Source organism: Emys orbicularis, chromosome 19, assembly GCF_028017835.1.
Source record: "Emys orbicularis isolate rEmyOrb1 chromosome 19, rEmyOrb1.hap1, whole genome shotgun sequence".
Classification (NCBI taxonomy): domain Eukaryota; kingdom Metazoa; phylum Chordata; order Testudines; family Emydidae; genus Emys; species Emys orbicularis.
In genome coordinates, this window is record NC_088701.1 from 7472621 (window position 1) to 7496091 (window position 23471).

General features: G+C 52.2%; 1 protein-coding gene across 1 annotated transcript; it reads left to right on the forward strand.

The window, feature by feature from the left end:
- The first annotated feature begins 5561 nt into the window (after positions 1-5561).
- Positions 5562-23256, forward strand: LOC135891826 (E3 ubiquitin-protein ligase TRIM39-like). The gene is made up of 6 exons (XM_065419496.1): positions 5562-5990; positions 7466-7561; positions 10340-10570; positions 15828-15850; positions 15955-16055; positions 22712-23256. Exons 1-6 carry the CDS (start codon positions 5562-5564, stop codon positions 23254-23256), a joined length of 1425 nt encoding a protein of 474 aa, XP_065275568.1.
- Positions 23257-23471: the final 215 nt, after the last annotated feature.

The window sequence follows — 23471 nt, forward strand, 5'->3', positions numbered from 1 at the left end:
AATCATATTTTCTGTCATTCACTTGCAGTTGGAATAATTTAAATACAGTAAAAGGATTTCCTCTTTCATTGTGTCCTGAGCACTTTTGATTGCAAACAATGTATGTTAAACCAACAGGTCCCAATTTCAGATTGTCACAGAGTGAGGTGGCCCTTTACGGAGGTGGGGCTCAGCTGCACCTGTGCCAGGTTTAGCCACCTCTCAAAGAAAAGGGAATGAGTGACAAGGGGCAGCATGTGACTAGGAACCAGGCCTTCTGGGAGATATAAGGACAGCCTGTGCTGAGGCTGGACTGAGATCCCAGGGAGATGAGACTTGGTCCAATCTGTTAAGGGCCAGGAAAGAACCACAATGAGCTCACAGGAAGAGGCCCTGTGCGGAAAAGACAGAATGTTTTCAGTGATGGGGCAGATGACCCAACTGGTTTATGCTCTCAGAGCCAAACACCCACAGGAGGTTGTGGGGGGTTATGTTCCCTTTCCGCAGTGTAGATTTTCTGGAGGAGGAAACTGATGCAGTGAGGGGAAGGGGATTGACCCCAAGGCCTCACATGTGAGTCTGTATCATAATACATATGCACAATGGAACTGCACTAAGGTTGTACTGACACCAGAGAAAGTCCATTTTGAAGTCCCCAGACTTCATTTTATATCCCTGGCTTCCATTTTGAATAAGCAAGAGTCACTCTACCATTAGATGGAAGCTGCAGATCACATAGCGCTAAATATAGAATTGGCGGGGAAAAGGTGGTAAACAACAATGACTCAGCACATCATAACACCATGAGGTAAATAACGGTTGCAAGTTTAAAAACAGAATTGACAGTTAGCAAAAGAAGGTAAACAAGTAGGATGATGTCATGTGTCCAGGGCCGGCTCTAGGTTTTTTGCCGCCCCAAGCAAAAAATTTTTTGGCTGCCCCCCGTCCCAGCCCTGGGCTCCTCGCCGCACCCCCTGCCGTCCCAGCCCTGGGCTCTCCCCCACCACCTGCACCCCCCTGCTGCCCCAGCTCTGGGCTCCCCCCTACCCCCCCACCATTGCCCCCCACACACACCTCCTGCTGTCTCAGTCCTGGGCTTTCCCCCCCCCACCTGCATCCTCCTTCCGCCGCAGCCCTGGGTCACTGGTAACTCGCTCCCAGGGCAGGTCATTCAGCAGGAATTTTGGATGTGCACAGAACACAGACAGGATTGGTTCCCATATGGTTACAGAACTGCAGTAAAGTGGAACAATTTTCAGCTTGTGTGATTGGAGGATATCTGGATGCATATTATAAGACTGTCCTACATAAACGAGGAAAAGTTGAGGTGCCTTTATTATTCTTTTGTTCCACTCTTTCTTTCTATGGGGAATTTGCCAATGCAATATCACTGTCTTCCTTTTAAACAAACAAACAAACAAACAAACAAACAAACAAACAAACAAAAGGCAATGGCTGTTGAAAATAGCAATTCCAGTCCTAATAACCACTGGGAAGCATTTCTTGCTCAATTTTATCCTACTTTTTCTACAGCAGGTTACAGTGGATCAGTATATTTGATTTGGGAGAAATGAAGTAACAGCCGCCCAAACTGAGCTTGAGCACTCCTGAATTTTGAGGTGTTCAAATCTGGAAGGCAGGTGCTGGGGGGGGGGGGGGGGGGGGGGCGCTGTGGCTCCGCAGGGGAGCACGGCAGCATGTATGCAGCAGCGTGTCTGGCGCTGCGCGAAGCCAGACACACTGGTCTGAGTGGCACGGTAAGGGGGCTGGGGGGTTGGAGAAGGGGTAGGGGGTTCTGGGGGGGGCAGTCAAGGGACAGGGAGCAGGGGGGGTTGGATGGGGCGGAGGTTCGGGGGGGCAGTCAGGGGCAGGGACAAGGGGGGATAGATGGGTCAGGGGTTTGGAGGGGGCAGTCAGGGGACAGACAGCAGTTGGATAGGCATGGGAGTCCCAGGGGTTTGTCAGGGGACAGGTAGCGGGTGGGGTCCTAGAGGGAAAGTTGGGGGGGTCTCAGGAGGGGGCAGTTGGGGCAAGGGTCGGATGGGTTGGGGTTTCTGTGGGGGGCAGTCGGAGGGAGTGGATGGGGGCAGGGTGGGGCTACCCTCCCTCCCCGTGGAATGTCCTATTTTTTGAACATTAAAACATAGAATCCCTACTCACAGTGCAGCTCTCCATTCATAGCAGGCTGCAGTATGAGGTCTCAGCTTCCTCACTCCCTCCCCCTCTTTCCTGTTGGTAGTGGCCAAGGGAATGCTGGGAAATGTAGTTCTTTCCCTGCTCCTGGGCTGGCTCTATAGGCAGGGAGCTAACCAATGAACTACAGCTCTCAGGGCCCCCTGTTGGTTCTCAGCTCCCATGCTGGATCCCTGGCGCCCCTGCAAATGGGCTGCCCCAAGCATGTGCTTGCTTTGCTGGTGCCTAGAGCCGCCCCCGCATGTGTCTAAAAATAAAATTGAAAAAGGTATAAAAGTCTGTGAGTCAGTTGACAGCTGACAGTTGAGGAGGCAGTTCCGAGAGGGGCAGCTGAGACGAACGATGAGAGAGCACGCAGGAGAGACAGTGCAGCATAGTCACTGTCAGAGAAAGTTCTAGTTATAGCTACAGTCAGAGATACAGTATGGTATAGTGTTAGTGTATATATATGTGTGGGGGGGTTAATAAAGGTGAATGTATGTGCTGTGTTGACTGCAAGAGGAATTTATATATATATAAGACCTAAAGAACACCTAAGAACTGCTGTCAGTGACCTGCGGAAGACTGACGATCTGAAGCTGGGCTCATCACTTAGCATTTCTTCAAACTGTAAGGCCATATGGTTTAGGGTGCTCTTTAACTTGTGAGGGATTTGTGTTTCAGATTATTAATGTGTCAGGGGTTGTTGTTTGCACCAATAAAAGGTGCTTTGTTTTGAAAGAACACTGCTTGGGTCAATCATTAATTGGAAGGCTGTATCCATGTCCTCTGGGGGTAACAAGTCCAACCTGTTCTGGGGAGTTTCTGAAAGAGAGACCCCCCTGGCCAGCCCAAGATATTCCTTGGCCACCCTGGAGACCCATAGCTAATGAGAACAGATTGGTAACAGAGCCGTCTCCAGCTTTTTTGCCGTCCCAAGCGGCGAAGCGAAAGGGAAAAAAAAATAAATAAATAAAGCCGCGATTGGCGGCAGTTCGGCGGCAGCTCTACTGTGCCGCTTCATTCTTCGGCAGCAATTCGGCGGCGGGTCCTTCGCTCTGAGAGGGACTGAGGGACCCGCCGCTGAATTGCCGCCAAAGACCCGGACGTGCCGCCCCTTTCCATTGGCCGCCCCAAGCACTTGCTTCCTGCGCTGGTGCCTGGAGCCGGCCCTGATTGGTAAACAGGTGAGCTGTTTGGAGGGAACCCTTGGTAAACCTAGGAGGGGGCAATAGGTGAGTTATTCTGGGGGTACCTACATTCTGTTTTTGGGGTAACAGTACAAGCAACCTTCATTCTGATGTTTTCTACATTTAAAGGCCTGGTCTACACACAGTTTTTTGTATAACTATTTTGGTTACGAGTGTGTTTATTTATTTATTTTTATTGAAATAGTTGTCCTGGCACAACTTCTATTGCAGACACAGTTATTCTTTATAAAAGTGCCTTACACCAATATAGCTTATTATCCTCCCTGTACTGGAATAGCTATACTAGTGGTATAAAGCACCTTTATATTGATCTGTGTCTGCTTTGTACTGCTTTAACTATACTAGTAAAGCTCAAGCAGTACAACTTTCTAGTGTAAACACCAACACCCATGCACCTCACTAACACTCATGCACCTTTATATTAAATTTTAAAAAAAAGTCTGGTTCTTGCTAACAGGGAAGAGAGATTGCCTCCCAACAGGAAAAATGACACTCAGATACTGTGTTGACAGGCACCAACTGAAAATGAACCAAATATGTAGTTGCCTGGTTATGACAACTACATTGCCATTCATCTGGTAGCATCAGCATTAGGTGCCAGGGTATTTGTAATTTGTAATTAGAGTCGGTCAGAACACAGAATTTCCATCCTGTGGGAAATTCTGACATCTTGAAATTTACTTTTTTGTCCTGCATTGGGACAAAAAGTTGAAATCTTGAAATATCTAGCAGAATGGAAATTCTGAAATATTTTTATTTTGAAACACCAAAGCATCCCTATCTACACATTTTTATTTGAGAATGTCAGAACACTGATATAAAATGTTGAATATATTAAATATATACATAATAAATGTAATATTAAAATTAATATATTATAAAAGACAAGATTAAATGAAAAAATCAGAACAAAACAAAATGTCCTATTTTCATTTTGCATAGTTTCAAAACTCTTCTGTTGGAAAATATGCTGAAATTGACACATTCCTGTGAAACATTTTGCTTTTGTCAAAGCACCATATTCCAAAGGAAAACTGTCCCATCAATTTTTTTTACCAGTTCTACTTAAGAGTGAATATTTTAGTTATTTGTAGTCTAAGATGAAGCCTACCCAACCCCACCATTTCCAGAGGGACCTAAATTCTGCATCTTGGCAGGGGGTTAGACAAGATGACCCTTGTGGTCCCTTCTAACTCTATGGTTCTATGATTCTATGTCAGGGCCTGGAGTTTAAGGGTCTGTGTATGCTGAAGAAACGTTTAACTGGTTTTAAAACCAGCGCTGCTAAACTGATTTTTGACCCTGTGAGTGCTGTAGTACAGACCAGCTTCCAGGCTGTTTAAGGCAGAATGACCTACTTTTAGTGAACTAGTTTCCTGACCGAGAGTGCTCCAAGCACCCTAAGAACTGGCTGAAGTAGATGAGACTTTTAACAGGGCTAAAGGACAGATTCAGGCTAATCAGCTTTGGTCTGGACTATTTTAGTACCAGTGTGAACAGGGACAATCTAAGAGTTCAACTAGCCATTCTGCTACTGTCCCACAACACACCAGTGGCCTTTCAAAATCTCCCATAAAGCACTGCGTCTGAGAGCTGAGATAGTAATTGTGGGATAGGTATCCAGAGAGTGTTGATAATGCAACAACTAGTGCAGATGTGACGCAAAACTGCAATGGTTCTTGAACTGATCCACTGTGGCTGGGGGGGAGCACTGACTTGGGTCGGTTCCAGATGGATCAATTCCCTAGTGCAAGGTTAACATTGGGTTAACCTCGCACCAGCAGCAGGAGTGTCAGGGCACTCCAAACAGAGCTGGGCATCGGGGATGGGGTGAGGCAGAAACCCATTAATCTGGTTTGTGGCTGTCTGGATGGTGAACTGCTCTTGACTTGGCTGGACAAGTATCGAAGCCTAAACTCCATGCATTGCCACAGCTGTTTCCCTTCCGATGCCTTTGCGAATCTGGAGAGGAAATTCCCAGCAATAAAACCCACTGAGGGCTTCCGAGGGGGAAATTGCAATCAAAAACAAATCCGCAGTGCACAGCAACCTCTCGCCCCTCCCCCACTCTCCAGTGTCCGCCCTTCCCTGTTCCAGCCCCTCCTGCTGCACCCCTGCTTGAGAAAGCCAGGAAGGAGTAACTCCTGTTGCTGACAGGCTGGCAGCCCTGCAAGTGGAAATATTCTGAGTGCAGCAGCCATGGCCTCAGGGAATAACCTGATGGAGAAGCTCCAAGATGAAGTATCCTGCTCCATCTGCCTGGAGTATCTGAGGGACCCTGTGACCATCGACTGCGGGCACAACTTCTGCTGCGTGTGCATCACCGACTATTGCGAGAGGTGGGAGGGCTCCACAACTGGGGTGTTCTTCTGCCCTCAGTGCAGAGTGGGGTTCCTGCAGACCACGTTCAGGCCCAACAAGCAGCTGGCGAACATTGTGGAGGGCGTCGAGCAGCTGGCACTGCACCCAGACAAGGAGCCCAAGGAGAAGCTGTGCGAGAAGCATGGCGAGAAGCTGCGTCTCTTCTGCGAGGATGATGGGGAGGCCATTTGCCTGGTGTGCGACAAGTCCCGGGTGCACCGCTCCCACACTGTGATCCCCATCGAGGAGGCTGCCCAGGACTACAAGGTAGGAACAGTGACAAGCATCCAGCTAGACAGAGCCATGAGAGGGGTCGGGGCTGCCGGGCAAAGCCCCAGGGATGTGCTCCAGCCCCATTCCCAGCCCTCTGAGTTCTGGGCTCTTAGGAGGCTGGGCTGTGGTTCCTGCCTGGGGTTTTAGACAGGGAAGGTGCCTGTCGCCGACCCATGCCCTGGGCCCTGGTTGGGTGGTCCCACCTGTAGCCATAGAGAAGTTCTCCATCCTCCAGAGCCCATGAACAGAGCTCTCTCAGCTAGAAAGGGCATCCAAGGAGCGGCCGTGAGGGGCTCTCTCCCCAACACAGCTTACCAGGCTGCGACCCCACCACCTGCTTGAGCAGGTTGGGCACCCAGACCAAGAGCATGTGAACAAACTAATGGAGGACATGGTTCTACGCTGCTACTGGCCCCGGAGCTGGGCCCCTCACAACTGCTGCCACAAAGCTGGGCACTGGCTGTCTGCCCCCTTACCGCTGCCTTGTGAAGCCAGGCTCTGGCCTCCTTATCACTGCTGCCCCCTGGAGGAGAGCCCCATCTGGCCTCCCCCTCACTACTGATCACCGGAGACAAGCCTAGTTTATCTTCCCCCTCACTGCTGCTCCCCTCCAGTGGTGCTGGAACAATTTGTATAGTGAGTCATTGAGCCAAACTGTAAACCCTGTATATGATGGAAACCACTTTAAGCCAGAGGGTGCTGCCACAACCAGCACCCGCAGTTCCAGCACCTATGACCCCCTCCCTGGAGACGGGCCTCATCTGGCCTCCCCCTCACCACTGCTACCTGGAGGTGAGTCCTGTCTGGCCTCCCCCTCACTGCTGCCCCCTGGTGGGGAGCCCCATCTACCTGACCTTTCACTGCTGTGCCCCACCCTGGAGCTGGGCTCTGGCTGGCCACTCCCTCACTGCTGCCTCCCTAGGTGGAGCTAGGCCCTAGCTGGCTGCTCCCTACCCAGAACTGGGCCCCAGCTGGCTGCCCCCTCACCGCTGTCCCCTGGAGCCGAGCCTGAGCCCTTGTATTGGAATGGATAACTGCCGAGAAGAGGGGAGCGGGACCCCTGCACAGTCACCTCTGACAGCCCTGAGGTGCCGGCCTCTCTGCTTCTTCCCCTGACGAGTTCAATGGTCGCTATGGGAATGAAGGATCCTTTCAGGGACCCATGCCCTTGCCCAATGCTCCACAGCTCGAGGACCCTAGGGTGAGCGGTTCTCTGCAGCCATTGGATCCCCATTTCGGAATCCTTCCTTGAGCCCCCCCAGTGGAATGGGTTACCTAGGGAGGTGGTGAAATCTCCAAGGCCCAGCTTGACAAAGCCCTGGCTGGGATGATTTAGTTGGGGATTGGTCCTGCTTAGAGCAGGGGATTGGACTAGATGACCTCCTGAGGTCTCTTCCAACCCTGATATTCTATGATTCTATAATTCTAAGTGGGCACTGGGAGGATTCAGCCCCGTTTTCTCCCCACAGATGAAACTGCAGGAAGCTCTGGATCTTTTGAGACAAGTGACGGGGGAGGTTGCAAAGCTCCAGGCACAAGAGGGGAAGAAAACCGCCCAGTGGAAGGCAGGTGTCGTGAGTGTGATCCCACCACATCCTCCCCTGTGCCATGGGACTGTGGGCCCCAAGCAATAGCACGGGGGTCTGGCACATTCGCTAAGGGGGGACATTCACACTGAGGACCTGATTGTTTGCTCACATTGGTTTTACATCAATTTAACTCCAGTGGCTCCTGATTTTTCCCAGTGTAACTGAGATCAGCATCAGGCCCTGAGACTATGATGGAGCATCCCGGTGGGGCACCAATGGAAAATTCCCTCCAGAGGGGACTAAGACATAAGTCTGGCAGAGCTGGGGAGGGCCCCGTTGCTGCACTGTTCCCAGGAGAAGAACATACAGCAGAATGGCATCCTAGTCACACTCCTCAGCCTCTGCTGCCAGCCTGAGGCCAGCTTAGCTCAATCTCAACAGTTTATCATAATGCGCCCCTGTGGCAAGGTGCCAGGCCTGCTTGGACCGTGTGTCTCCCCCCCCCCCAGCTCTGTTTTTAGCTGGAGCCCCCCACATTTTGCAAATGAATCTTATTTCCCCAGTATCCTGGAAACTGATTGAGTCACTTTCAAACTATCCTGCCCGGGCAGTTGTGCAAGCTCCCCTCATTGCACAATCCGAGGGACCAGGAAGTGCTGTGTAACCGCAGAGTCTGATCAGCTCTTGTACTGGGCTTGCTCCCAGCTCTGCTCCGTCCGAGGGGGGGCAGGGCCCAGCTTCATGGTGCATGGCTCGGCCTGACTCCCTGCCCTGGCTTGGTGCTGGGGAGGGCAATGCTCCCATCCCCCTCCCTGAAGCAGCTATGCAGCTGCCATGCCCCATCTTCACTCCATGAGCCCACATCTCTGGGCTCAGGGGTGGGGGAATGGTGGCAGGAAGGAAATGGGCACCCACAGTGCCTACCTGACTCTGCCAGGGCCCATTGGGAGTGACAGGCAGGCACAGAGATCCTCAAGGAGCAGCAATCCCAGCTCCTGCATATCAATGGAAGAGGGACAGGGCTTGTGGGGTGAGGATCTCTCCCCACCCCTGCCAGGCAGCAGGGGAGAGTGGTGACTGAGCCCCCTGGAGTCCACACCTCCTCCTGCCAACAGTAAAAAGCATTTTGGTGACACAGCCCTGCCCCTCACTCCCAGCCTCCGCCCCATGAGGGTTAATGCAGCCCATGGCCCTGACTGCTTGGGGGAGAAAGGGACTGGGCTCCTGGGGAGAGGGGAGCCCCTGAGCCCTGAGGCATTCCTGGCCCTGTTGGCATGGCATGGAACCAAAGTACTGCTGCACCAGGCCAGCCGGACAGGCTTAGCCAGAGCCACCATAGCTGGGAGGGGCTTTGTAGAGCACATGGCAGAGTGCAGTGGGGACTGCATGGCTCAGGGGCTGCTGATGGGATGTGGAGTCTTTCACCCCTTTCCAGGTCCAATCCAGCAGTGGCTGAAAGTTGTTGCTGGCTGATGATCTATTTAGGGACTCATGGACTGAGTTTGGGGAGTTCTCAGTCCACTTGCCAGCAGACAAGTGTCCACAACACAAAAATACCCACTCCTGCAATGGACATCAATTGGCATCTTGTTGGCAAACACAGAAGGGAGGGTAGGGGGTGGGGTGTGTGTGTGTGTGTGTGTGTGTGCGTGCGTGTGTGTCGGAGGGACGTGCATTGCCCCTGCCCATGCAGAGTGGACCTTGCCTCTGGCTGGTTCATCAGCCTGCGGAGCTTGTGGCTGTGCAATTAGTGTGCTCCGTTACCCTTTGGCTGGCATTCCCTCCTGCCCTGCTGTGGGGCTGAGGTGGCACGCCAGTGCAGATGAGCCCAGAGGAGTCTGTGTGCCCAGAGCTGGAACTGCAGGAACTGTGTGCCAAGCAGGAGCCATTCCTGCCCCCTGCCCGTGTAGCCTCACCCACTGGAGCTGACCAAACAGCCATTTTCTGTGGGAAAACCTCCAGCACAAAGAATTTCCACCAGCCCCTCTAACAGCTCAAGAATAGGGGGTGGGGAGGGTTGGGGCATGATGGCAGGGTCAAGTGGGGATGACAGAATGAATGGGGGGACACCCTAGGGGCAAGGGAGGACAATGGCAGGGACAAAGGGGCAGTTTGTTACAATGTGTTAGGAGCATAATATTATAGCATGAAACAGGGGTGACCAAACTTATGGGCCCTCTGAGCCATATACGACAATCTTCGGAAGTTCAAGAGCTGGGGCCCGGGGCTTCAGCCCCACAGGAGATGCCTGCCGGGGCTTGGGGCTTCAGCCCCATTCCTGCTGAAGCCCTGAGCCCACCCCCCCCTCCGTGCTGGGCAGAAACCTCTACCCCACTACCCTGCTACAAGGCACAGGTCCCAAGCTCCCCCCCGAAGTCTGGTAGGCGGAGAATGGGGGGGGAGGATATGGGGGGCTCTGTGAGCCACACTTTAACGCTAAAAGAGCTGCATGTGGCTCGTGAACCACAGTTCGGCCACCTCTGGCATAAAAGATCCCACAGGGCCCAACCCTTCTCCTTTAAATCCCCGGAAAATGGGCCATGGTTCCCAACCCACAACCCTTAGACCCCCAGCAAATGGCCTGTGGGGCCCAGTGCACAACCTTTAGACCCCCAGCAAATGGCCTGTGTCCAACCCACCACCTCTAGATCCCCAGGAAACATTCTGTGAGGCCCAACCCTCCTCCTCTAGATCCCCCCAGTAAACAGCCCACCAGCCTACTACCTACTACCCCATAACCCTCAGCAAACTGCCCTGTGTCAAATTTGGCCTTATCCCACTGAGGTTCCTCCCCCGTGGTTTCTGCCCCTGCAGGACAAGGTGAGGGCGCAGAGAGAGGTCATTGTAGCTGAGTTTGCCAAGCGCCGTCAGGCTCTAGCAGAGGAAGAGCAGCTCCTCGTGTGCAGGCTGGAGGAGGAGGAGGAGGAGACACTGCAGAAGCTTCAGCAGAACGCGGCGTTCCTGGTAGAGCAGAGCTCCAGCCTGGCCCAGCTGATAACGGAGATCGAGCAGAAGTGCCAGCAGCCAGCCGCTGACCTGCTCAAGGTGAGAGCCCCTCTCACGATGTGACAGGTTTTCCCCAGGTGTCACATGGAACTGGGATACCACTGAGACCGCCTGTCCCACCAACCTGGGTTCCCCTTACTCTCTGCTGCTGTGACAGGCTCTCAAGCCCCCTTCCAGCACACACACAGGTAGGGACACACCCAGCTGCAGCTATATTCACCCAGGGTGACCAGACAGCAAGTGTGAAAAATCGGGACAGGGGGTGGGGGGTAATAGGCACCTATATAAGACAAAGCCCCAAATATCGGGACTGTCCCTATAAAATCGGGACATCTGGTCACCCTAGCTGAGATCAGCTCTGCATGGGAAGGCTCAGCTAAGGAATTGCCCAGCACTCAAGTGTACACTGCCTCTGGAGTGTAGACCCAAAATTGTGTCATCTTGTGCTGCACAGAGAACTGTACAGCGTCAGCTCGTTGAAATCTGCTCCCTCCCTCATTGTGGAGGAAGAGATGCATACCTTTTTGCCCCCCGCCCCAGTTATGAATTCCACGAACTGGTTTTAGAGAAAACAAGTGATTATAAGGGATAGCAAACAGATCAAAGCAGATTACCTAGCAAATGAAACAAACACACAAACTAAGCTTAATGTACTAAAGACACTGGTTTTAACTAGCAAATTCTCACCCTAAAGGTTGTTTTGGGCAGATTGCAGAGGTTCTTGAAGGCAAACTGCTCTTGCTTGCAGCTTAAAACTCCAGGTATTTCTTTCACAGGCCAGACACCCTTGAGCCTGGGTTCAGTCCTTTCTTCTCCAGTTCAGTTTTAGGTGTTTACAGCAATCATCTTGGGCGGGGAGATGAACCTCGATTATCTCACTCCCCTGCCTTAAATAGGATTTACATATGGTGAGAATCCTTTGTCTTTCAGTGCGATTCCCACCCCTCTCAGTGGAAAAATACTGGTATTCTATCATGGAATCCGGTACCAGGTGACTTGAATACATGATCCTGCAGCGTCAAAGCAGCCATGAGTCAGAGGCGGTTTGTAGCAGCCCAGGAAAGCTTCTCAGGAAGGTGGGATATTAGCATCTTCAAAGACCAATTGTTCTCCCTAATTGTCCATTGCCTTGTTCCAGCTAGTCAGCCAGATTGATTGCATTCTGTCTGGCTGGCGTTCACCAGGTGCAAACTCTTTTGTAGTACAGATGTATAGTCAATATTCCCAACTTTAGATACAAAAATGATACATGCATACAAATAGGATAATCATATTCAGTACATCATAACCTTTCCAGTGATACCTCACATGACCTATCTTGCATAAAATACATTATGATGATGATACAATCATATCATAATATTACTATGAAAACTATGGGAAGCAGTGTCACACACAGATCTGCAGGATCGGTGCTATGGCCCCGGCTTTGGAACGGTCTCTAGGAGGAACCCCTTCAGTGCCAGACTCCCTGGGGGTCTTGCTCTTCCTCCAGCACAAGCCACGTGGCTTCACCGCTTCCTTAGAATGGACCTCTGGGCCTGCAACCCTCCTGCTTCACACCGTGAGCTCCGTTCAGTGAGTCCAACTGAGACAGACCCTGATGGAGACTTGTGCGCTCGTTAGGGCCTAATGCACCTCACACCATTAGCAGTGACACTCAGGCAGCATTGTCAAAGTGGGAAGGTTTATTCATTAACTGGAACACAGCACAGGAAGTCCTTAGGGTAGCCTAGAGAAGTGAAGGTAAAGCATGGTCCATTTTGGTTAACCCAGAGCCCAGCCAAGCTGTACTGAACCCCTTGGTTCAAGCTCTGTCTGTCCCACCCTCTGACCTCCTTCATCCGACTCCAGCTGGGAGCCCTGACTCCTTCCAGCAGCCAGCTCTTATCCCCCCATACCCTGCCAGTCCTTTGATCTCATGCTGGGGGGGTTGTTGTTCAGCTTCCCTATGGGTGACCATGGGGAAGTCCATATCCCTCTGGGTCGTTGGTTGCTAAGTGTCAATGTTCTGGTGTCTGGATTTGCCATTGTCTTCTCAGATGCTCCACTGATATGGGGATTAAGGCCCAGGCGCCCACACTTCTGTCTCCTAGCCTGTCCTGAGAACAAGCAGTCCTTTCTCACCCACTAGGTAACAAATCAGCACATGGGGAAACTGAGGCAGACACAGGCTTCATAAAAATAGTAGGGCTGTCGATTAATTGCAGTTAACTCACGCGATTAACTCAAAAAAATAATTACGATTAATCGCAGTTTTACCAATTCAAATTTATTAAATATTTGGGATGTTTTTCTACATTTTCAAATATATTGATTTCAATTACAATACAGAATACAAAGTGTACAGTGCTCATTTTATATTATTTTATATTACAAATATTTGCACTGTAAAATGATAAAAGAAATAGTATTTTTCAATTCAGCTCATACAAGTACTGAAGTGCAATCTCTATCGTGAAAGTGCAATTTACAAATGTAGATTGTTTTTTGGTTACATAACGGCACTCAAAAACAAAACAATGTAAAACGTTAGAGACTACAAGTCCACTGAGTCCTACTTCACGTTCAGCCAATTGCTAAGACAAACAAGTTTACAGGAGATAATGCTGCCCGGTTACATAACGGCACTCAAAAACAAAACAATGTAAAACGTTAGAGACTACAAGTCCACTGAGTCCTACTTCACGTTCAGCCAATTGCTAAGACAAACAAGTTTACAGGAGATAATGCTGCCCGCTTCTTAATTACAGTGTCACCTGACAGTGAGAACAGGTATTTGTATGGCACTTTTGTAGCCGGCATTGCAAGGTATTTACATGCCAGATATACTTAACATTCATATGCCCCTTCATGCTTCAGCCACCATTCCAGAGGACATGCTTCCAGGCTGATTAAAAACAATCTATGCTCATTAAAATAATAATGCATTAATTAAATTTGTGACTGAACTCCTCGGGGGGAGGGGGAAGAATTGTATGTCCCCTGCTGTTTTACCTGCATTCTGCCATATACTTCATGTTATAGCAGTCTCGGATGATGACCCAGCACATGTTATTCGTTTTAAGAACACTTTCACTGCAGATTTGACAAAATGCAAAGAAAGTACCAAATGTGAGATTTCTAAAGATAGCTATAGCACTTGACCCAGGGTTTAAAAATCTGAAGTGCCCTCCAAAATCTATGAGCAATGAGGTATGGAGCATGCTTTCAGAAGTCTTAAAAGAGCAACACGCCGATGCAGAAACTACAAAACCCAAACCATCAACAAAGAAAATCAATCTTCCGCTGGTGGCATCTGACTCAGATGATGAAAATGAACATGCATCAGTCTGCGCTGCTTTGGACCATTATCGAGCAGAACCTGTCATCAGCATGGAAGCATGTCCTCTGAAATGGTGGTTGAAGCATGAAGGGACATATGAATCTTTAGCGCACCCGGCACGTAAGTATCTTGCGACGCCGGCTACAACAGTGCCATGCGAATGCCCGTTCTCACTTTCAGGTGACATTGTAAACAAGAAGCCGGCAGCGTTATCTCCTGCAAATGTAAACAAACTTGTTTCTCTGAGAGATTGGCTGAACAAGAAGTAGGACTGAGTGGGCTTGTAGGCTCTAAAGCTTCACATTGTTTTATTTTTGAATGCAGTTTTTTTTGTACATCGTTCTTTATTTGTAAGTTCAACTTTCACGATAAAGAGATTACGCTACAGTACTTGAATGAGGTGAATTGAAAAATACTATTTCTTTTGGTTTTTACAGTGCAAATATTTGTAATCAAAAATAAATATAAAGTGAGTGCTGTATACTTTGTATTCTGTGTTGTAACTGAAATCAATATATTTGAAAATGTAGGAAACACCCAAAAATATTTAAATAAATGGTATTCTCTTATTGTTTAACAGTGCGATTAATCATGATTAATTTTTTTAATCGCTTGACAGCCCCCAAAAATATTATCAAAAATTCCCACTTTGTCACACCCGCCACCCACTCTTGACTGGACTCTGCAGTGAGTGGGTGAGAGGGGAGAATGAGAGAGTGAGTAAAAAGAGACAGAGAAGAGAAAACCATGGCTGATACTGAGGGAGGAGTGGGCAACTTGCCCTCCAGCAAGCAGCTGCCAAACTGCCCTACCCCTCCGCTAGGGTCCTCCTGCCCCCACACCAATGCCCTGCTTCCCAGCCTGGAAACCTGGCGGCCCACTCACTGGGAGGAGGTTTGTAACAGGGAAGGGGAGCAGCCACCGGAGCAGCCTCCCAAGGCCCTTTGGGGTCACTGTGGGGAGCCTCTGACCTGGGTGATGCTGGAGCTCAGCCTGGATGGTCAGAATGGTCCCTCCTGGCCGTGACCTCTGTGGGTCTATGAACTTTTTATTTTCAGTAACACCCTCCGTCTCATGGGCCGTTTTCAGCTACTTCAAGGCAGGCACCTGCCAATCCCAAGGGACCTTCCTGCTTGCTTGGCATCGGAGTGACTCTGAGGCCATTGGCTGGGAGGGTGAGGAACACTTTGTGTTCCAGCGATACCATTGGAAATCCTGAGACTCCCGAGAGTCTTTCTGCGCTCGCTGGAGACCCCCCACCACCTCTTGATCAAGTCTGGCTTCAGAACGGCGTGATCTGCTGAAGCCACAGCAAGGCACAGTGCTGTGCAAGACAGGGCTAGGAGCTGGGTTGCTGAAGTCTGTGCTTCATGCTGCAGTTAAGAGCCCTCTCCCTCTGTGGCACTTATCTGGCTGCCATGGTGTCAGAGCCTCACAGTCTTTAATGCATTTATCCTCACACACTCTGTGAACTAGGCAGTGCTGTTATCCCCATTGTGCAGAGACTGAGGGCCAGAGAGACTCAGTGATTCACCCAAGGAGTGCATGGCTGAGCCAGAAACTGAACCTCAATTTCCTGAGCCCAAGGCTGGTACCCCGACCACTCACCATCCATCTCCTGGTGGCTGTTTTCTACCAGGTACATTTCCAAGCCGCTTTGCAAGAGAAGAAGAAACTGAACGTTTTAGAAAATGAAAGTTGAGCTTTTTCTTTATGTTCCCAGGCCCAAATCCTCTGAGGTATTTAAGGTATTGAAATCAGTGGGAATTAGGCACCTAAATACCATGGAGGATCTGAGTCCCAGGCCCTGTACGTTAGGGAAGTCCTTAGCCATGGGCTTCCTGGGGCTGCAAAGGCTGGAAGAGAGAGAGAGATGAATCTGGAGGAGGCAGGATGCTGGACTGGGTTGGCATGGAAAATCCTCACTAAGAGACAGACCTTTAATTGCTTTTGTGTTTTCTCTCCCTTTAGGATGTGAAAAGCACCTTGATCAGGTACGAGGCACGTTTCAGTTCCCCATTGTGTTCCTGTTAGAGGCACCATAGATGGTCCCTATGGCTGGCTGTTGTATGCTAAACAGCTAACGTCTTCTCCTTAGGAGCCACAGTGTGAAGCTTCAGGAGCCAGGGGCCATTCCCACGGAGCTACAGGATTCCTATGAGGTCCCCAGGGTGAGGGAAACACTGCAGAAATACAGAGGTAAAGGAGGGCAGATACAGAGGGGGCAACCAGGGGCTGGGCATGGCACAGTCTATGGGAAGGGAATGCAGGGGAGCTCATGGGGCTGTGTGATTTGGGGCTCATGGATCTCTGGGTCAAAGGCATGAGTCCCCAAAACAAAATGCTGAGGTGTGGGTTTATTTAGCGTGTTGATGAAAGGGGCGGAAATACAGGGCCAGAGAAGAACCACAAGTGCCAAGCACATAAGTATGTGTGTGTGTGAGAGCGAGCATGTGTGCTTGTGGGTGTGACTGAATGCATGAGTGTGTGTGTGTGTGTGTGTGTGTGTATTAGACAAATGTGGAGCTCATCTCTGGTCGCAGGGCCTGTGTGTATCTCCTAGATCTGCCTGCAGTTTTATGCTTGAACAAAGCCCCAAATTCAGAGCAAAATCTTCATGATTTGCTTGGATCCAGGGCCAATCTGGGTTCCCCTACCTACCTCAGCCAGGGATTCTTAGAGGAGAAGCTCCTAAGCCCAGGACACGTAGGGCTGATTAGCCGCTACCAGAGCCACACTCAGCCATACAGCGGTGTTCAGGAGGTGTGACAGTGTCCTTTGTACAGTAGCTGAGGTCCCAGGTGCAGACCCCTCACTGCCCAATTCAGCCTCCTGCCCACAAACCAATCCAGCTGTGCTGTGTGAAAGCCTCTGTGTAGGTGTCCGGCTGTGCTCACATGCTCGGAGTCACAATTTGGCGATTTGGGATTGAAGAGGAATCAGATCAGACTGGCAGGGACCTAATGTGTGGGTGGGGAGGGGGTGTACACCTTCCTCTGCAGCAGGGAGCGGGGATCACCTGCTGGGATCACCTGGGCAGATCCTACCTAATCAATTCCCTGCCCTAGCAGGGGCCTTAGGCATTGGCAGCACCTCGGTCCCTCCTCTTCTCTGCCTGTGGCCCACAACAATGGAGTCTCCTGGGGACTGGAATGCTTTGGTCTGATTGAAGTCATTGGGCTCAACAGGGTGTTGGGGTGTCCAGGTGGAAGGGGTGTCAGGGTGGAAGGACTGTCTAGCCTGTGTTATACAGGAGGTCAGACTAGATAGTCCAACGTCCCGTTAAAGTCTATAAAATTATGAAACTACAAACTGGCCCTGCCTGAGACCCTGCACTGGCCTCAACCGGCATCTGGCCAAGCCTAGACCAGCTGTATGTTAGCAGGCACGTTCCTTCCAAACCAGAAGTGGGAAACGTGACAGGCTGTGAGGTCAAGGCAGTCACAGGGAGCCATCGAGAGCTCAGCAGGGCTGGACAATCCTCAGGGCTTCGGGAAGAGAGGAAGGAGCAAACCCCTCCCTTATTAGGGAAAATGAGGGCCAGTGAAACATGCCCAAGGCTACGGGATATAAACGCCAACTCAGGAAAGGTAAGGACACTGTGAGGCAGGGTCTGAACCTGCGCAGAGAAGAGCCCTGCTCCAAGAGCACAGCTTGTCTGCTTTTGAGTCATGGGCACAAATCCACTTTCTGCTTAAAAAAGAATTCCAACTTTTCAGTGGCTGGGGCTGAGTTGGGCTGAAGGGCTGTGAGTTGCAGGCTGGTGGAGATGCTGAAGGGCTGCAAGCCCCAGGCCTGGCGCAGACACTGTTGGGCTGCGAGCCCCGGGCCTGTCGCAGCCAGACAGCCTGGGCCCTTTCCTGTGTATCATCTGGGGGTAGCGGGAGGAGAGGAGGTGCCACCTCAGTTTGGAAGGGAATTTGTTATTCAGAAGGATCTGCTCAAGATGAAGCAGTCATTGGATTAAGGGTTGTTGGCTTGAGCTGCACAGCCTCAACTCTCCCTTCCTTTCTCCATCATCCCCAGGGCTATTGGCTCCGGCTTTGTCTCAGAATCATATACCAACTGTTAGGTTAACAAAGTGAGCACAGACCAAATCCCTGGTTTTTAGGACACTGAAAATCTATTAGGTTCTTAAAAGAAGAATTTTATTTAAAAAAAAAGTAAAAGAATCACACCTGCAAAATCAGGATGGAAGATAACTTTACAGGGTAAATAAAAAGATTTATAACCCAGAGGATTCCCCTCTGATTCTGCTTCCCAGTACAAAACAGGAATAAAATTACCTCTTAGCATAGGGAAAATTCACAAGTTAAAACAAAAGATAAAGCAAGGAAATGCGTTAGATTTACTTACAATGTTTGTAATCTTAGATGCTTATTTCAGGCAGGGTTTTAGGAGATGGTTTTTCCTGCCCTGGTCCCTCTCTGTCTGAGAGAGAACAACAAAGAAGCACAAGCAAAACCTTCCCCCACAGAGTTGAAAGTATCTTTTTCCCTTATTGGTCCTTTTGGTCAGGTGCCAACCAGGTTATTTGAGCTTCTTAACCCCTTACAAGTAAAGGAGGGATTTTATGCTACCCTTAGCTGTATGTTTATGACAGGGGCCAAGAACCAATCCCTGCAGAAACCCACTAGAAACACAGCTGCTTGATGAATCCCCATTTACAATTACATTTTGAGATCTATCAGTTGACCAGTTTTTAATCCTTTAATGTGGGCCATGTTAAGTTTACATTGTTCTAGTTTTTAATCAAAATGTTGTGTGTTACCAAGTCAAACACTTTACAGAAGCCCAAGTCATTTACCTTTGTCAACCCAATGTATCATTTCATCAAAGATATCAAATCATGGTGGTTTCATTTTAACTCTGTCAGCCATTGAGGGTAGCTGAGGCTTCGAGTTAGAACAGAGGACAGCTCTGTTCACTAGGGTGGGGACAGATTGTGTTTCCTGGCCCCAGAAGATTTCAATTGTGCCAAAGGGAGCGGCATGGACCTTTCCACACATGGATAGTAGAGAGCTATGTTTATAACCATCCAATGACATCCTTTACCTTCTGCAAAGGAACAGGCCCAGCTGTTGGGAGGAAAGGGGGTGATTTCTACACACATGAAACTGAGTGCCTGCCAATCACAGGCAATGCCTAGTGTGCTTTCTAGGAGGAATATTAAAGAGGACAGTGGTTAGGAAACAACCTTGGAAATTAGGACTCCTGGGTTCTATCCCCGGCTCTGGGCGGGGAGTGAGATCTAGTGGGTATGAGCAGGGGGGGCTGTGAGTCTGCACTCCTGGGTTCTATCCCCGATTCTGGGCGGGGAGTGAGGTCTAGTGGGTATGAGCAGGGGGGCTGTGAGTCTGCACTCCTGGGTTCTATCCCCGGCTCTGGGCGGGGAGTGAGATCTAGTGGATATGAGCAGGGGGGGCTGTGAGTCTGCACTCCTGGGTTCTATCCCCGGCTCTGGGTGGGGAGTGAGGTCTAGTGGGTATGAGCAGGGGGGCTGTGAGTCTGCACTCCTGGGTTCTATCCCCGACTCTGGGCGGGGAGTGAGATCTAGTGGGTATGAGCAGGGGGGGCTGTGAGTCTGCACTCCTGGGTTCTATCCCCGATTCTGGGCGGGGAGTGAGGTCTAGTGGGTATGAGCAGGGGGGCTGTGAGTCTGCACTCCTGGGTTCTATCCCCGGCTCTGGGCGGGGAGTGAGATCTAGTGGGTATGAGCAGGGGGGGCTGTGAGTCTGCACTCCTGGGTTCTATCCCCGATTCTGGGCGGGGAGTGAGGTCTAGTGGGTATGAGCAGGGGGGCTGTGAGTCTGCACTCCTGGGTTCTATCCCCGGCTCTGGGCGGGGAGTGAGATCTAGTGGATATGAGCAGGGGGGGCTGTGAGTCTGCACTCCTGGGTTCTATCCCCGATTCTGGGCGGGGAGTGAGGTCTAGTGGGTATGAGCAGGGGGGGGCTGTGAGTCTGCACTCCTGGGTTCTATCCCCGGCTCTGGGCGGGGAGTGAGATCTAGTGGATATGAGCAGGGGGGGCTGTGAGTCTGCACTCCTGGGTTCTATCCCCGGCTCTGGGTGGGGAGTGAGGTCTAGTGGGTATGAGCAGGGGGGGCTGTGAGTCTGCACTCCTGGGTTCTATCCCCGGCTCTGGGCGGGGAGTGAGATCTAGTGGATATGAGCAGGGGGGGCTGTGAGTCTGCACTCCTGGGTTCTATCCCCGGCTCTGGGTGGGGAGTGAGGTCTAGTGGGTATGAGCAGGGGGGGCTGTGAGTCTGCACTCCTGGGTTCTATCCCCGGCTCTGGGTGGGGAGTGAGGTCTAGTGGGTATGAGCAGGGGGGGCTGTGAGTCTGCACTCCTGGGTTCTATCCCCGACTCTGGGCGGGGAGTGAGATCTAGTGGGTATGAGCAGGGGGGGCTGTGAGTCTGCACTCCTGGGTTCTATCCCCGGCTCTGGGTGGGGAGTGAGGTCTAGTGGGTATGAGCAGGGGGGGCTGTGAGTCTGCACTCCTGGGTTCTATCCCCGACTCTGGGCGGGGAGTGAGGTCTAGTGGGTATGAGCAGGGGGGGCTGTGAGTCTGCACTCCTGGGTTCTATCCCCGGCTCTGGGCGGGGAGTGAGATCTAGTGGATATGAGCAGGGGGGGCTGTGAGTCTGCACTCCTGGGTTCTATCCCCGACTCTGGGCGGGGAGTGAGATCTAGTGGGTATGAGCAGGGGGGGCTGTGAGTCTGCACTCCTGGGTTCTATCCCCGACTCTGGGCGGGGAGTGAGGTCTAGTGGGTATGAGCAGGGGGGGCTGTGAGTCTGCACTCCTGGGTTCTATCCCCGACTCTGGGTGGGGAGTGAGGTCTAGTGGGTATGAGCAGGGGGGGCTGTGAGTCTGCACTCCTGGGTTCTATCCCCGGCTCTGGGTGGGGAGTGAGGTCTAGTGGGTATGAGCAGGGGGGGCTGTGAGTCTGCACTCCTGGGTTCTATCCCCGGCTCTGGGTGGGGAGTGAGGTCTAGTGGGTATAAGCAGGGGGGGCTGTGAGTCTGCACTCCTGGGTTCTATCCCCGGCTCTGGGTGGGGAGTGAGGTCTAGTGGGTATGAGCAGGGGGGGCTGTGAGTCTGCACTCCTGGGTTCTATCCCCGGCTCTGGGCGGGGAGTGAGATCTAGTGGGTATGAGCAGGGGGGGCTGTGAGTCTGCACTCCTGGGTTCTATCCCCGACTCTGGGCGGGGAGTGAGGTCTAGTGGGTATGAGCAGGGGGGGCTGTGAGTCTGCACTCCTGGGTTCTATCCCCGGCTCTGGGTGGGGAGTGAGGTCTAGTGGGTATGAGCAGGGGGGGCTGTGAGTCTGCACTCCTGGGTTCTATCCCCGACTCTGGGTGGGGAGTGAGGTCTAGTGGGTATGAGCAGGGGGGGCTGTGAGTCTGCACTCCTGGGTTCTATCCCCGGCTCTGGGCGGGGAGTGAGGTCTAGTGGGTATGAGCAGGGGGGGCTGTGAGTCTGCACTCCTGGGTTCTATCCCCGACTCTGGGTGGGGAGTGAGGTCTAGTGGGTATGAGCAGGGGGGGCTGTGAGTCTGCACTCCTGGGTTCTATCCCCGGCTCTGGGTGGGGAGTGAGGTCTAGTGGGTATGAGCAGGGGGGGCTGTGAGTCTGCACTCCTGGGTTCTATCCCCGGCTCTGGGTGGGGAGTGAGGTCTAGTGGGTATGAGCAGGGGGGGCTGTGAGTCTGCACTCCTGGGTTCTATCCCCGGCTCTGGGTGGGGAGTGAGGTCTAGTGGGTATGAGCAGGGGGGGCTGTGAGTCTGCACTCCTGGGTTCTATCCCCGGCTCTGGGCGGGGAGTGAGATCTAGTGGATATGAGCAGGGGGGGCTGTGAGTCTGCACTCCTGGGTTCTATCCCCGGCTCTGGGCGGGGAGTGAGGTCTAGTGGGTATGAGCAGGGGGGGCTGTGAGTCTGCACTCCTGGGTTCTATCCCCGGCTCTGGGCGGGGAGTGAGATCTAGTGGATATGAGCAGGGGGGGCTGTGAGTCTGCACTCCTGGGTTCTATCCCCGGCTCTGGGTGGGGAGTGAGGTCTAGTGGGTATGAGCAGGGGGGGCTGTGAGTCTGCACTCCTGGGTTCTATCCCCGACTCTGGGCAGGGAGTGAGGTCTAGTGGGTATGAGCAGGGGGGGCTGTGAGTCTGCACTCCTGGGTTCTATCCCCGACTCTGGGCGGGGAGTGAGGTCTAGTGGGTATGAGCAGGGGGGGCTGTGAGTCTGCACTCCTGGGTTCTATCCCCGGCTCTGGGTGGGGAGTGAGGTCTAGTGGGTATGAGCAGGGGGGGCTGTGAGTCTGCACTCCTGGGTTCTATCCCCGGCTCTGGGTGGGGAGTGAGGTCTAGTGGGTATGAGCAGGGGGGGCTGTGAGTCTGCACTCCTGGGTTCTATCCCCGGCTCTGGGTGGGGAGTGAGGTCTAGTGGGTATGAGCAGGGGGGGCTGTGAGTCTGCACTCCTGGGTTCTATCCCCGGCTCTGGGCAGGGAGTGAGGTCTAGTGGGCATGAATGGGGGGGCTGGGGGTGGGAGTCAGCACTCCTGAGTTCTATTCCTGGATCTGTGAGGGAGGGTTGTCTACTGCTTAGATCAGGAGATGGAAAGTCAGGACTCCTCCTGGCTTTGCTGCTGACTCCCTGTGTGACTGAGGGCAATTCTCCCCCTCTCTGTGCCTCAGTCATGCGGGGATAATGACACTGACCCAGCTCCCGGGGGTTGGGGCTGGATTCATTCCAGTCTATACAGCACCTCTGAGGGAGGTGCTAGGAAAGGGCAGGACATAACTAACCAACAGACACTAATGGGATGCACCATGTGATTCTCTTTCTGTCCCTAGTGGATGTGACTCTGGACCCCAACACAGCCAATGCCTACCTGCTCCTGTCCCAGGATCGGCGGAGCGTGAGGGTGGGCGACAAGAGGCAGGATGTCCCCAGTAACCCCGAGCGGTTTGACACGTGCACCTGCATCCTGGGCTGGGAGCGGTTCACAGCCGGGAGGCACTACTGGGAGGTGGAGGTGGGGGACAAGACGTGCTGGACACTGGGGGTCTGTGAGGAGCGTGTGAGCAGGCAGGGAATATTCACACCCTCACCAGCGACCGGCTTCTGGACGGTGTGGCTGCGCAATGGGGATGAGTATGCAGCGCTCACCTCCCCCCTGACCGAGCTCATGCTGAGAGTGAAGCCCCGGCAGATTGGCATCCTCCTGGACTATGAGGCCGGAGAGGTGTCCTTCTACAACGTGACTGGTAGCTCTCACATCTACACCTTCAGTGACACCTTCTCGGAGCCCCTGCGGCCATACTTCTACCCGGGGGTGCGGGCAGGTGGCCTGAATGATGCACCGCTGACCCTCCAACCGGGCACACAGCAGCCATGAGCCAGTCGCTGCGGCCTTGGCGCCTTGGGCTTTCAGGACTTACCAATGAAAGGCATTCTTAACAACACATAATTCACCGGTGGAACTTACTGCCACAAGATATTGAGGGGGACAAATGTCTAGTGGGATTCAAAAATGGATGAGACATATATATGGATAATCCGAACATCACCAGCTAGAGAGGGCAGGAGACACCAGCATAGGTGCCGACTCCG